The following is a 15,531-nucleotide window of genomic DNA, read 5'->3' on the forward strand; positions in this document are numbered from 1 at the left end:
TAGAAGTTCACTCAGTTTATATTTAACAAAAAGACAAAGAAAATCAGCATTTTGATGAGTTACAACAGCTTATGGAGGCAGCTGGATGGGCTGTACAGGTCCATCTGATGCTCAGGTTTACAGGTGAGGCCGTCATCGTACAAAAACGGACATTCAGTGGAAACTAAATGAAAAGTGACGAACCAAATGTTGGTCGTCTCCACAAACACGAAGCACCGTGAGAACCAAACAGACGAAGGTTTCCTGTCGACCCTCCGAACAACCTGGAGACAAAAGTGCTTTTCATTGAAAAAATAAAAACCAACCTTTTCTACATTTCTACTTCCTGTCAGCCTTTTTATCTACGTTCAGTCTGTCCATCACTTCCAGCGGTTGGCGTGTCCAACAGCGCCGCCTGCAGGCCTGGAGGGAGTCTGCAGGCCGCTTTTCCAACAGATTAAATATCCCCAAAGGTGAGCTTCATCTCGTCTTCCTGATTTTAATTTGCAAACTTTAGGAGCCGACCCAACAGCAACATCTTTGTTTTGGCTCTTAAATGGACAGAAAACCTCTCAAAAATGTACTTTTTAAAAGAAAAAGGTTAGAGATTTACCTCCAAAAGACAAAGAAAACCCATGTTCTGTTCCACCGTGAGGGGGTCGACAACCAGAGCTTTTCAAATGAAACACAATTCTCATTTTTTTCCCTCATAACTCAAATAGTTCCCTTAAATGATTCATTTGTAGCTTTTAGACCCAATCAGAGGTTTTCACCTTCATTCCACCTGAGTGTGTCCCAGGTGTTAGACGCCAACCAGCTCACAACAACTCTTCCCCAAAGTCCCCGTCGGTCGTCTTTTAACGCCCACCTTCACACAGTTTCACTCAGATTTGTACCGAATCAGCTCAGAACGTCGTGTAAAGTGCAGAAACGAGAACCTTTCCAACAGAAGAGTCCGTGACACAGGCTGTGGACACGTGAGCAGCGCCAAAAAAGTCACAAATTCTCTTCATCTGCGTCACATCCGTGAGAATCGAGCCGTCTACGGAGACCTTAAAGGCCAGAAAGACTGATGCACGGTGGGTTTTTGAGCACATCGGGTGCTTTAGGAACGAATCTCTGCAGCAAGACTGGAAGTTTTAGTGTCTCTGTCCCCAGGAAACACTTCAAAGACTCTTTCTTTCCTGTTAAAAACAGAAGCTTCCCCCAATCTGTTCTGATTGGTCGGCTCCAGAGGCCTGAGCAAGCTCCGCCCCCTGCCGAGGACACGCCCCCGAGCACAGGACGATAAGACTAAAATACATTTAAATCCATTTTTTGGGGGTAATAATTGGAGCAAAACAGCTAAAAATATCATTTAATTTCAAGGAGACTTTAAAGTAGAGACAACAGGTTCAAACTTTGTTCTTTTTTTTCATTCTACAACCTTCATGTTGAGGGTTTTTGTCTCTTTTACTCTAGATTTCGAAGGTTTGGTTTGAAAGGAGCCCGAACAGAATAAATAATAAATAATCGCTGCTGCACTCGTTTCCTTCCAGTCTGCAGATCCCGAGGACCAAAAAGCTGACGCCAAGCTTATTTTGTTCTGTTAAACATTGATAAAACGAGTGTGAAGCGTTGGATTGTCTTGAGTCATGCTGGTGGGGGTTTTTTAACGTCTGGTCGCACACGTGGCGAGCTGCGGCGTCCCGCCGTCTGCCTCCGAGCCGATAAACAACAGACTGATTTGGCACAAAAGTCCTTCAAACATCAGAGCGACTTCACACGAAGAGACAGTAAAACCTGGATATGTTCGAGGACTGATCTGAGATTGTCTGATTCTGTAGAAAAATAGAATGAGGCAATATAAAAAAAGACGGAATGAAAAGTACTGCAAGGATCCAATGGATAGATTTACAATGATTTCTATATAGCTTATAAATACGTTATCTACACAATATGTGGTACAAAAATACTATATAGCATTTATGGGCACTGGAGTTCTCCGTGTTCTTCTCCTCGGAGGAACGGAAAGTAAAAACGTGTCTCAGGCACAAGGTCGAGATGCAAAAACACAGAAGAAGAAGTCACGGAGCGGCCAAACAAACACAAACGTACGTTTTGGTTTAAATCGCGTCAGAACCCGCCGGGCGTGAGTCCTGGCGCCACGGCGGCCTCAGAGGGACGTTTGTAAACAACCGAAGCCGTCCTGCTCGCTCGCCGTCACCACGCCTCCGATTGGCTCCGTGTTCGATCGATCGATCGATCAATCGGTGGATATGTGCCTCGCAGAACCGCGCCCCGGTTCTGACGGTTCAGCTCAGGACTCACACCCCTCAGCAGGCGCCCAAAACAAGAGGAGGTAAAGTCAAAGCAAAGGGCCAGGGCCGCTGTTCTGGTCCCGTTCCCACGGTAACCGCAGAGGGGCGGGGCCTCCGTCCTCTGGATTTGGCGCCGGCGGGTTCGTCTGCTTCCTGTTCGTCCTTCAGCCCGTTTTCTCCTGGTTTAAGGCAACTTATATCCGATGATTTTTTTAATAAAACCTTTTTTTTCTTAAAAAAATGTACAAATTTCTTAATACAAACCTCTATGGCGTCATCAGTAAACACTGTATAGAAAATATATAAATATGTTTTTTTCTCTTTTCAATGTACAAATGTCCGGCCCGTCCGCTTCCCTTTTTCATCGCCGGCGCTCCTCCCGATACTTCAGTCTCGCTTTTCCCGTTTTTCACCTCATTTATGCACAATTGCTATTTACAGTGAGGGGGCGGAGCTAAGGAGGGTGGGGTCCGGCTCACGAGGAGTCCGTGCAGGGTGACGGCGGCGGCGGGTACAGGTGGTGGGAGTAGCTGCGCTCGGTGTAAGGCGACGGCGGGCAGCTCTCGCAGTTTTCCTCCGCCGACAGGTACTGGCTTCGGGGCGTCGGTGGCGGCGGGAAAGGCTCAGAGTCGTAGTTGAGGTCGCTGGTGTAGCCCTTGGTGGCGGCACTGGACTTGAGCGGCGCCCGGCGCCCAGGCGTGTAGTCGCTGTCGCACACGTCGGTGCTGCAGGGGGTGGTGGGAGGGGCGAAGTGGCGGTAGGTGTAGGGTCGGTAGCTGAAAGAGGAGAACAGAAACATAAATAAACTGGTTACAGTCGGTTTTCTCAGATAAATGGCGCCGCCCTGCTGGCAGCCGCCTGCTGCTGCAGCCCAGGAGACCGTCTGAGTCTCTGAGCTGGTTTGGATGCTGCTGGAAGGACTTCAGCTGGCAACCCTGGTAGTTTTTAACATCTGTTATGATGCGTAACCGCGGCAACAGGAGAGTTGTTACCCTGCTGTCGGAGCAGCAAACTGAGCCTTAAAAAGCACAAGTAATGCCTGGAATAAGACCCCAAATCAAGATGAGCTTGAAGAGGAGACGTCTGGGATCCAGAGCAGGAAGAAAATAGAGGAAAAGGAGGAAGTTTAAAGCATTTCCTCCTTTAATCGTCAGCGGAAATGTGAGATCTCTGGTGGATAAAATGGACGAGCTCGGAGCCCTGATGCTAACAGTAAAGGAGGAGGATCACAGAGCTGGTTAACAACAGGGTGACATCATCAGCTGAGCTGTTGCTAAGCAACAGAAACAACAGCCCAACCCCCACTGATGGAGACCTCTGAAGGTTTCTACCTTCCTCTCTGCTGCACTTCAGCTGGTTTATATTTTATTTTGCTGTAATAGCAGCTGATCTTTAATAATAATTAATACTGCAGGGATTTAATTTACCTTCAGGGGTTAATAAAGTTTTATTGAAGTGAGCCGAATTGAATGAGGAGGGTTAAATAAAACTTATATTTACGTCTTTACTTACTTTCACTGCTTTGGCTGCTCGGCCCTCATGTTCTAATATTCTGTTATTAGTGTGAATCGTCACATTTTTGTCTCGTTTCGGTGCCTTAAATCTTAAATCTGGAAAACTTCTGGTGGATTCCTCAGATTAAGTTGGATAAATGAGGTAAAAACAAACTGCTCTCCACAGTTTGAAAACAACCTTTCGGAAATATCCAACCAAAACGTGTCAAACTGACCAGGAAAGCTGCTAAAGTTTAGTCCCAGTTAACTAACCCAACACGCCCCCTGGTGGCCGCCCTGACTACTGCAGCCTGTTTGTTCCCATCCAACCTGGTCTGGATCAGTTTAATCCCAGTTAACTAACCCAAATCGCCCCCTGGTGGCCGCCCTGACTACTGCAGCCTGTTTGTTCCCATCCAACCTGGTCTGGATCAGTTTAATCCCAGTTAACTAACCCAAATCGCCCCCTGGTGGCCGCCCTGACTACTGCAGCCTGTTTGTTCCCATCCAACCTGGTCTGGATCAGTTTAATCCCAGTTAACTAACCCAACACGCCCCCTGGTGGCCGCCCTGACTACTGCAGCCTGTTTGTTCCCATCCAACCTGGTCTGGATCAGTTTAATCCCAGTTAACTAACCCAACACGCCCCCTGGTGGTCATCTCCCACTACTGCAGCCTGTTTGTTCCCATCCAACCTGGTCTGGATCAGTTTAATCCCAGTTAACTAACCCAACACGCCCCCTGGTGGCCGCCCTGACTACTGCAGCCTGTTTGTTCCCATCCAACCTGGTCTGGATCAGTTTAATCCCAGTTAACTAACCCAACACGCCCCCTGGTGGCCGCCCTGACTACTGCAGCCTGTTTGTTCCCATCCAACCTGGTCTGGATCAGTTTAATCCCAGTTAACTAACCCAACACGCCCCCTGGTGGCCGCCCTGACTACTGCAGCCTGTTTGTTCCCATCCAACCTGGTCTGGATCAGTTTAATCCCAGTTAACTAACCCAACACGCCCCCTGGTGGCCATCTCCCACTACTGCAGCCTGTTTGTTCCCATCCAACCTGGTCTGGATCAGTTTAATCCCAGTTAACTAACCCAACACGCCCCCTGGTGGCCGCCCTGACTACTGCAGCCTGTTTGTTCCCATCCAACCTGGTCTGGATCAGTTTAATCCCAGTTAACTAACCCAACACGCCCCCTGGTGGTCATCTCCCACTACTGCAGCCTGTTTGTTCCCATCCAACCTGGTCTGGATCAGTTTAATCCCAGTTAACTAACCCAACACGCCCCCTGGTGGCCGCCCTGACTACTGCAGCCTGTTTGTTCCCATCCAACCTGGTCTGGATCAGTTTAATCCCAGTTAACTAACCCAACACGCCCCCTGGTGGCCGCCCTGACTACTGCAGCCTGTTTGTTCCCATCCAACCTGGTCTGGATCAGTTTAATCCCAGTTAACTAACCCAACACGCCCCCTGGTGGCCGCCCTGACTACTGCAGCCTGTTTGTTCCCATCCAACCTGGTCTGGATCAGTTTAATCCAAGTTAACTAACCCAACACGCCCCCTGGTGGCCGCCCTGACTACTGCAGCCTGTTTGTTCCCATCCAACCTGGTCTGGATCAGTTTAATCCCAGTTAACTAACCCAACACGCCCCCTGGTGGCCATCTCCCACTACTGCAGCCTGTTTGTTCCCATCCAACCTGGTCTGGATCAGTTTAATCCCAGTTAACTAACCCAACACGCCCCCTGGTGGCCGCCCTGACTACTGCAGCCTGTTTGTTCCCATCCAACCTGGTCTGGATCAGTTTAATCCCAGTTAACTAACCCAAAACGCCCCCTGGTGGCCATCTCCCACTACTGCAGCCTGTTTGTTCCCATCCAACCTGGTCTGGATCAGTTTAATCCCAGTTAACTAACCCAACACTAATATTCTGTTATTAGTGTGAATCGTCACATTTTTGTCTCGTTTTGGTGCCTTAAATCTTAAATCTGGAAAACTTCTGGTGAATTCCTCAGATTAAGTTGGATAAATGAGGTAAAAACAAACTGCTCTCGACAGTTTGAAACCAACCTCTCTGACACATCCAACCAAAACGTGTCAAACTGACCAGGAAAGCTGCTAAAAGTCGGCGCCTTGTTGCCACGGTGATGTTTTACCCGAGCCGACCAGCAGAGGGCGCAGTCAGTGTGTCATCCACAAGCAAACAGAACCACAGCAGGATAATTACACTGATCCGATCCAGCTGGATCCTTTCTGTGGTAAAAGCTCACATTATAAAGACAGAACCGGTCCGGTTTGGCTCCAGCTGCCGAATGTTTTCTCACCTCTTTGATTGAGATTTTCTGTAAATATTTAGGGTTGAATTACTTGACATCTGCTGTGGTTCTGATCCAAAGGCAACAAACCCACCAGCCGCTCGGATAAAACAACCGGATCAAACATTTATCTGATTAAAAAGACGATGTTTGCATATTCTGGGATGTAAACCGAGGTTCTGATGCGTTTGAGGGGTTCTGTGAAGCGTTTATAGCCCCAAATGTTTGCTTTAGCCCCAACTGTTTGCTTTAGCCCCAACTGTTTGCTTTAGCCCCAAATGTTTGCTTTAGCCCCAAATGTTTGCTTTAGCCCAAAATGTTTGCTTTAGCCCAAAATGTTTGCTTTAGCCCAAAATGTTTGCTTTAGCCCAAAATGTTTGCTTTAGCCCAAAATGTTTGCTTTAGCCCAAAATGTTTGCTTTAGCCCAAAATGTTTGCTTTAGCCCAAAATGTTTGCTTTAGCCCAAAATGTTTGCTTTAGCCCCAAATGTTTGCTTTAGCCCCAAATGTTTGCTTTAGCCCCAAATGTTTGCTTTAGCCCAAAATGTTTGCTTTAGCCCAAAATGTTTGCTTTAGCCCCAAATGTTTGCTTTAGCCCCAAATGTTTGCTTTAGCCCCAAATGTTTGCTTTAGCCCCAAATGTTTGCTTTAGCCCCAAATGTTTGCTTTAGCCCCAAATGTTTGCTTTAGCCCCAAATGTTTGCTTTAGCCCCAAATGTTTGCTTTAGCCCAAAATGTTTGCTTTAGCCCAAAATGTTTGCTTTAGCCCAAAATGTTTGCTTTAGCCCAAAATGTTTGCTTTAGCCCCAAATGTTTGCTTTAGCCCCAAATGTTTGCTTTAGCCCCAAATGTTTGCTTTAGCCCCAAATGTTTGCTTTAGCCCAAAATGTTTGCTTTAGCCCAAAATGTTTGCTTTAGCCCAAAATGTTTGCTTTAGCCCAAAATGTTTGCTTTAGCCCAAAATGTTTGCTTTAGCCCAAAATGTTTGCTTTAGCCCCAAATGTTTGCTTTAGCCCCAAATGTTTGCTTTAGCCCCAAATGTTTGCTTTAGCCCCAAATGTTTGCTTTAGCCCCAAATGTTTGCTTTAGCCCCAAATGTTTGCTTTAGCCCAAAATGTTTGCTTTAGCCCCAAATGTTTGCTTTAGCCCCAAATGTTTGCTTTAGCCCCAAATGTTTGCTTTAGCCCCGAATGTTTGCTTTAGCCCCGAATGTTTGCTTTAGCCCCAAATGTTTGCTTTAGCCCCAAATGTTTGCTTTAGCCCCGAATGTTTGCTTTAGCCCCGAATGTTTGCTTTAGCCCCGAATGTTTGCTTTAGCCCCGAATGTTTGCTTTAGCCCAAAATGTTTGCTTTAGCCCCGAATGTTTGCTTTAGCCCCGAATGTTTGCTTTAGCCCCAAATGTTTGCTTTAGCCCCAACTGTTTGCTTTAGCCCCAACTGTTTGCTTTAGCCCCAAATGTTTGCTTTAGCCCCAAATGTTTGCTTTAGCCCCAAATGTTTGCTTTAGCCCCAAATGTTTGCTTTAGCCCAAAATGTTTGCTTTAGCCCCAAATGTTTGCTTTAGCCCCAAATGTTTGCTTTAGCCCCAAATGTTTGCTTTAGCCCCGAATGTTTGCTTTAGCCCCGAATGTTTGCTTTAGCCCCAAATGTTTGCTTTAGCCCCAAATGTTTGCTTTAGCCCCGAATGTTTGCTTTAGCCCCGAATGTTTGCTTTAGCCCCGAATGTTTGCTTTAGCCCCGAATGTTTGCTTTAGCCCAAAATGTTTGCTTTAGCCCCAAATGTTTGCTTTAGCCCCAAATGTTTGCTTTAGCCCAAAATGTTTGCTTTAGCCCCAAATGTTTGCTTTAGCCCCAAATGTTTGCTTTAGCCCCGAATGTTGAGCTGGTTCTGGTCCAAACGGGTCGGTACCTGTAGGATCTGTGAGTGGACGGACTGTTGGAGGAGTAACCGAACTCCAGCGTGTACTGAGAGCGAACCGTGGCGGGAGACGGCGGAGGGTTCAGGATCTGGAAAACACAACACAGCAGGTTAGCTGGACCGCCGCTGGGCACCGTGAGTGATGTCATCGACAGGCGCCGCCCTCACCGGGGGGAAGTAGGTGCCTTTGGTGCTGGAGGAGCTGCTGGACGAGGCTCCGGTGACGTGGGCGCGGTCGTACGGCGGCCCGCTGCTGCCGCCCATGATGCTCAGGGAGCCAATCACAGACTTGCCTCTGGACATACCTGCCAAACCAGCTGCGTTTAACTTCCTGTTTCACGGTTATTCACGCCACAAACGCTTCATTTAGAGCAGCAAAACGCTCACCTGGCAGCGAGCTGGACAGCGAGCTGGGATGCGGGACGTATCCCAGCGGCACGGAGGACGGCCCGTGAACCACGAAGTCGTTGGTGACCGTCTCGCCGTCGTCCTTCATCTGAGGACACAGGACGCGCTGACACACGAAGTAGATGGCGCCCACCACGAACAGGGCCATGACCACGCCCACGATGGAGCTGATGGTGTTGTTGGGCGGCGGCGGCGGCTCCTCGGTCGGATCTGAAACCACAGAAGAAGACTTTAAAGGCTGAGCAGAACCCCTCAGTACGCCGACAGGTTGCCGTTGGAAACAGGAAACAGGAAATAGTCGTTTAATGGCGCCGAACCAGAAGCAGAAACGGCTTTAATTCAGCAGAAAAATGGAAAACTTCTCTTCAAATGAAGCAAAAACAGGAACTAAATGAATAAATGAGCACGAGAACAAGTCATTCACAGGATTATTTCAGCGAGGAGGGGGTGTGGTGGTTCTGTCCTGCAGGGGGCGCCAGCCTGAAACGGTCGTTTTTAATTCAGGAGCAACCAATAAAGAAAAAAAGAATATAAATATGTCAAAATAAGGATCTGAAACCACAGAAGAAGACTTTAAAGGCTGAGCAGAACCCCTCAGTACGCCGGTAGGTTGCCGTTGGAAACAGGAAACAGTCGTTAATGGCGCCGAACCAGAATCAGAAACGGCTTTAATTCAGCAAAAAGATGCTGGAAAAATGGAAAACTCCTCTTCAAATGAAGCAAAAACAGGAAATAAATGAGCATATTCTGTGGATCCAACAAAAAGTTGTGTTTTTTGAGCAGAAAAACCCTGAAAATGTGAGTTTAGAACCGAAGAGTTCATTCAAATCTGACTGAACCGGATCAAACGGACCAAATCAAGCCTCCAGCTGCAGAACAGCCCTTTAATTAATGAGATCCAGACGGTTATCGGAGTTTTTGTGATCAACTTTCTGCAAAGAACAAAGTCAAAGTCCTTCTGTCTGATCCAGAAAGGAACGTTTAACACATTAATTCAACATTTAGACTGGGATCAAAGCCAAATAACGGCTTTATTCATAAAAGATGGTGACAAACAGATCTGGATGTGACCATAAAGGTAAAATAACGTCTTTATTCATGTATAAAAGATGAATAAAGGCTAAATAACGTCTTAATTCATGTGTAAAAGATGAATAAAGGCAAAATAACGTCTTAATTCATGTGTAAAAGATGAATAAAGGCAAAATAACGTCTTAATTCATGTGTAAAAGATGAATAAAGGCAAAATAACGTCTTAATTCATGTGTAAAGGATGAATAAAGGCTAAATAACGTCTTTATTCATGTGTAAAAGATGAATAAAAGCTAAATAACGTCTTTATTCACATGTAAAAGATGAATAAAGGCTAAATAACGTCTTTATTCACATGTAAAAGATGAATAAAGGCAGCTGTTTGCAGCAGTTTGCAGCAGTTTGCAGCAGTTTGCAGCTTTTTGCAGTAAACTGGATGTGTTGAAAGACTCACAGCAGCCGATCTCGTCCGAGTTGTCGCTGCAGTCCATGTTGTGGTCGCACTTCTTGTGTTTCCCGATGCACTGACCGTTGGAGCAGGTGAACTGGTCGGGGGGGCAGCGAACTGAAAACAGAAGCGTCAGCAGCTCGTCACAAACCAGACTCACGTGTCCTCGGGCAGCTTTTAACCCAGCAGCAGGTCACAGGCTGTCTAACCCCAAGAAAAGGTCAGGGAAAGGTCAGGGAGGCCCGTCCAACCTGGTCTGGATCAGTTTAATCCCAGTTAACTAACCCAACACGCCCCCTGGTGGCCATCTCCCACTACTGCAGCCTGTGGGTTCTTTTAGCTTCTTATATCTTCATTTGTAAGTCGCTGAATGCTGAATTCATCTCTGCTTTCTACTTGTTTGTCAGCTGGTTTATATTTTATTTTGCTGTAATAGCAGCTGATCTTTAATAATAATTAATACTGCAGGGATTTAATTTACCTTCAGGGGTTAAAGTTTTATTGAAGTGAGCCGAATTGAATGAAGAGGGTTAAATAAAAATGATATTTACGTCTTTACTTCCTTCCACTGCTTTGGCTGCTCGGCCCTCATGTTCTAATAATCTGTTATTAGTGTGTTTATTATCATTTTTGTCTCGTTTCGGGGCCTTAAATCTTAAATCTGGTAAAAATTCTGGTGGATTCCTCAGAGAAAGTTGGGTAAATGAGGTAAAAACAAACTGCTCTCGACAGTTTGAAAACAACCTCTCGGACACATCCAACCAAAACGTGTCAAACTGACCAGGAAAGCTGCTAAAGTTTAATCCCAGTTAACTAACCCAACACGCCCCCTGGTGGTCATCTCCCACTACTGCAGCCTGTTTGTTCCCATCCAACCTGGTCTGGATCAGTTTAATCCCAGTTAACTAACCCAACACTCCCCCTGGTGGCCGCCCTGACTACTGCAGCCTGTGAGCCTCTGCACAGTCGGGTTCTTTTAGCTTTTTCCATCTTCATTTGTAAGCGGCTGAATGCAGAGACAGAAACGGACTCCTCTCGGTTGGCGCCGTTCGGCCCGTCTTACCTTCACACTTGTTCTCGTCGGACTGGTCCTGGCAGTTGATCTCGCCGTTGCAGCGCAGGCTGAGGTCGATGCACTGCCGGTTGTCGCACTGGAACTCGGACTTGGAGCAGACGGGGCAGTCCTCTTCGTCGCTGCCGTCGTCGCACTCGGGGACGCTGTCGCACCTCCAGGCCTGAGGGATGCAGTCCACCTCCCCGGAGGTGCAGGTGAACTGCTCCGGCGAGCAGGTCGGCGGCTCTGAGGACGACACGGGACACGGTCACGTTGTGCTCTGCAGAACCGCAGCAGAACTCTGAGAACCAAACCTGAGCTCTACCTCCACAGGACAGCTCGTCTGGCAGCAGCACCAGGTGGACCGGACACGAGCAGCGGGTCGTCCCGTCGCCTTTCACGATGCAGATGTGCGAGCAGCCGCCGTTGTCCCACGTGCACGGATGTTTACCTGCAGGGCGCAGACACGTTACTAATTAGTGAAAACACAGAACATTATACAAGACAATGTATAATGACAATGTATAATAACAGACGCTTAAAAAACAGACGCTTAAAAACAGACGCATAAAAACAGACGCGTAAAAACAGACGCATTAATACAGACGCTAAAAAACAGACGCTTAAATACAGACGCATTAATACAGACGCATTAATACAGACGCTTAAAAACAGACGCTTAAAAACAGACGCTTAAAAACAGACGCATAAAAACAGACGCTTAAAAACAGACGCTTAAAAACAGACGCTTAAAAACAGACGCTTAAAAACAGACGCTTAAAAACAGACGCTTAAAAACAGACGCTTAAAAAACAGACGCTTAAAAAACAGACGCGTAAAAAACAGACGCGTAAAAAACAGACGCGTAAAAAACAGACGCGTAAAAAACAGACGCGTAAATACAGACGCATTAATACAGACGCGTAAATACAGACGCATTAATACAGACGCATTAATACAGACGCTTAAAAACAGACGCATAAAAACAGACGCATAAAAACAGACGCTTAAAAACAGACGCTTAAAAACAGACGCTTAAAAACAGACGCTTAAAAACAGACGCTTAAATACAGACGCTTAAATACAGACGCTTAAATACAGACGCTTAAATACAGACGCTTAAAAACAGACGCGTAAATACAGACGCATTAATACAGACGCATTAATACAGACGCTTAAAAACAGACGCATAAAAACAGACGCATAAAAACAGACGCATAAAAACAGACGCTTAAAAACAGACGCTTAAAAACAGACGCTTAAAAACAGACGCTTAAATACAGACGCTTAAATACAGACGCTTAAATACAGACGCTTAAATACAGACGCATTAATACAGACGCATTAATACAGACGCATTAATACAGACGCCTTAAAACAGACGCCTTAAAACAGACGCCTTAAAACAGACGCGTAAAAACAGACGTGTAAAAAACAGACGTGTAAAAAACAGACGCGTAAAAAACGGACGCGTAAAAAGAGGAAACAGTAAATATAAAAACAACAAAAAAGAAGACTAATAAAATGGAAATGGAGAAAAAAAAACAATAGAACAAATTAAAACAGACTAAATACAGTGATTTCCCCTTAAAAAGAAACCGAAAACACAAAAAAAAATAGTTAAAAAAAAAAAAAGGGGTAACCCAACATAAAACGTAACCCCAAATACAGTGACCAACCCCCCCAAAAAACACTAAAACAGGAAACTGAGGACAGTTTTCAGTGGTAAAGAAAGTAAAACTAATAATTTCATCATAAAAATAGAGCTAAAACCTTATTTTCATTAAGAAAACCACGTGTTTTTACATTCTCTACATGAACCAGTTAAAATCATCAATGGAATTATGATCTGTTCAGTAGGGCTGAGCGATTTTATCGATACCGTGATATATCCATATATATCGATATTTTGTTTCCCCATAAAGTATCGATTTTTCAGCTGCAAGTATCGTTTTTTCAATTTTCTCTTTTTTTAGCAAACTTTATTAAAAATTAGTGAAAACACAGAACATTAACATAATGCAAAACAATGCCGGGGGGGGCCACATTATACAAAACTGATAAATTAGTTCATATAAATGTTATATAGAGTGCATAGCTCTGTGGTTTTTATGGCTTTTCTGTTTATAGAACTTAGGATTATTGTAATGTTTTGTTTGAGCTTCTCAAAAATGAAAAAAGATGGTTTGATGAGAGAATTTGGATTTGTGTTTATGGTATTTAGCAGGTAAAACAAGCAGGTTGATGATGTAATATTCACATAAACATGAGTAGCTGAAGACACGTTGGTGACATGTTTATTAGTTTCCATTTGTCTGCCGGTGTTGTCCTTCCGGGTCAAAGGTCAAATCACTCTGTCCCTTTAAAATCTTTCAGAAAATGATGTGTATTAAATCGAATCGTTGGCTGAATGCCGTGTATCATATGGTGACATTAGTGTATCGCTACAGCCCCAGAAGGGAATGTGTCCTCAAAGCTCCCATCATCTACCTGGGAGAATGTGTTGAGGAGCTGATAAAAGACGATATGCCCAGATCTGTTCTCTCTGTTTGACAAATGGTGTTCGAAACTGGGCAGAAACTTAGTAACCTTGCCTTTCCTTTCCGTGTTTCCCCAGTTAGGCTTCATCTAATAATACATATACAATCAAACTCTAATAAGAAACTCTTTCTCTGTCCTCATTGAACAAATCGAAATGATCTCGGGGCCAAAGCCTCTCAGGTTAAAGACACTGGACTCACTGTACTCCCTCATGTCGAGCTCGTGCACGGCGTGGATGTCGCTCAGGTACGCCACCCGCGCCTGCACCTTGGTGCGCCCCTCCCTGGTCGTCTTGTCGATGCGTTCGATCATCTGCTGCTGCTTGTCGATCCAGTACAGGTGGTCGCCGAACACGGTCAGGCCCACCGGCTGCAGGATGTTGGAGTCGGCGATCACGATCCGATTGGCTCCTGCATCGTCCAACAGAACAAAAGCACCGGGGAGAAAAAACAAGGGCGAAAACTTCAGGAACAAAGGCAACGAAACGGGAGGGGAACCGAGGGTGAGGCGGGAGGGGAGGCGGGGGAGGGGGGACAAGATTATACACGAGAACAAGTCATTCACAAGATTATTTCAGCGAGGAGGGGGTGTGGTGGTTCTGTCCTGCAGGGGGCGCCAGCCTGAAACGTCAGGAGCAACAAATAAAGAAAAAAAGAATATAAATATGTCAAAATAAGGATCTGAAACCACAGAAGAAGACTTTAAAGGCTGAGCAGAACCCCTCAGTACGCCGATAGGTTGCCGTTGGAAACAGGAAAAGCACGAGAAAGAGTCGTTCACAGGATTATTTCAGCGAGGAGGGGGTGTGGTGGTTCTGTCCTGCAGGGGGCGCCAGCCTGAAACGGTCGTTTTTATTTCAGGAGCAACCAATAAAGAAAAAAAGAATATAAATATGTCAAAATAAGGATCTGAAACCACAGAAGAAGACTTTAAAGGCTGAGCAGAACCCCTCAGTACGCCGATAGGTTGCCGTTGGAAACAGGAAACAGTTGCTAATGGCGCCGAACCAGAAGTAGAAACGGCTTTAATTCAGCAAAAAGATGCTGGAAAAATGGAAAACTTCTCTTCAAATGAAGAAGACTTTAAAGGCTGAGCAAGAACCCCTCAGTACGCCGATAGGTTGCCGTTGGAAACAGGAAAAGCACGAGAAAGAGTCATTCACAGGATTATTTCAGCGAGGAGGTGGTGTGGTGGTTCTGTCCTGCAGGGGGCGCCAGCCTGAAACGGTCGTTTTTATTTCAGGAGCAACAAATAAAGAAAAAAAGAATATAAATATGTCAAAATAAGTTAATTTAATTCATTTTATTCCACTTTTTATTCAATTCTTCTCCGTTTTAACCAGCACGAAGGACTGAGGTGCGTCCAGCATCGTGTTCTGGGTTCAAAGTTCACCAAATCATGAGATATCTGACAGAAATCAATCTGTTCTGACCCGTCAGGAGCTGCTCAGAACTCACCGGACAAGTCGCTGCTCTCGATGCGCCGCAGATCCGAGTCGACCCAGAACAGCTTCCCCACCTCGTTGTCGATAGCCAGAGCGACCGGTTTGCCCAAGCCGCTGAAGAACAGCACCTCGCGCTCGGTCCCGTCCAGCGCCGCCCGCTCGATCTTCGGGGAGCGCTCCTGCAGGTTGGTGAAGTACATGTACCTGCAGGGCACATCGGATCAGCTGTGAGGACGGGCTTTTCTGCTGCAGTTCACGAATGCTTGGTTCTGAACATCTGCAGACTCCATTTCTGCACCACAAAGCGACCCAGAAATTACTGCCTGAAGGAAACCCTGCAATTATGGGTCCAAACGAGCCACTTGGAACGGCAGCGGCCCGACAGAACAAACAAGGAGGACAAATTACATGCACACGCACAGAGGTGCTTTTGTGTGTGAGGAGGAAGCAGCTGAGCTTCAGGTTTCAGAACCACCTCCTGGTACCACAGGAGTCGGCAGAGTTCAGAACAACAACCGGGGCTCTTCCTGGAACCGGACCCAACAGAAGTAAACAAAGCAGCAGGAGCCATACGTCCTGCTTTTAAAGGGAAACTACAT

General features: G+C 46.0%; 1 protein-coding gene across 2 annotated transcripts in view; it reads right to left on the minus strand.

Annotated features, from left to right (window-relative positions):
- Positions 1-15,531, minus strand: part of lrp6 (low density lipoprotein receptor-related protein 6) — a 58,658-nt gene continuing 43,127 nt past the window's right edge. For both annotated transcript variants that reach the window (XM_072377947.1, XM_072377946.1), the window contains exons 15-23: positions 14,946-15,136; positions 13,689-13,898; positions 11,273-11,398; positions 10,957-11,193; positions 9,900-10,010; positions 8,393-8,623; positions 8,174-8,310; positions 7,997-8,094; positions 1-3,055 (exon numbers count right to left, since the gene is read on the minus strand). In XM_072377947.1, coding sequence (XP_072234048.1) covers positions 2,755-3,055; positions 7,997-8,094; positions 8,174-8,310; positions 8,393-8,623; positions 9,900-10,010; positions 10,957-11,193; positions 11,273-11,398; positions 13,689-13,898; positions 14,946-15,136 — 1,642 coding nt within the window. In that variant the 3' untranslated portion in view covers positions 1-2,754. The remainder of the gene's footprint in view (positions 3,056-7,996; positions 8,095-8,173; positions 8,311-8,392; positions 8,624-9,899; positions 10,011-10,956; positions 11,194-11,272; positions 11,399-13,688; positions 13,899-14,945; positions 15,137-15,531) is intronic.

This window comes from Leuresthes tenuis, unplaced genomic scaffold, assembly GCF_036924035.1.
Source record: "Leuresthes tenuis unplaced genomic scaffold, fLeuTen1.0.hap1 SCAF_23, whole genome shotgun sequence".
Lineage (NCBI taxonomy): Eukaryota > Metazoa > Chordata > Actinopteri > Atheriniformes > Atherinopsidae > Leuresthes > Leuresthes tenuis.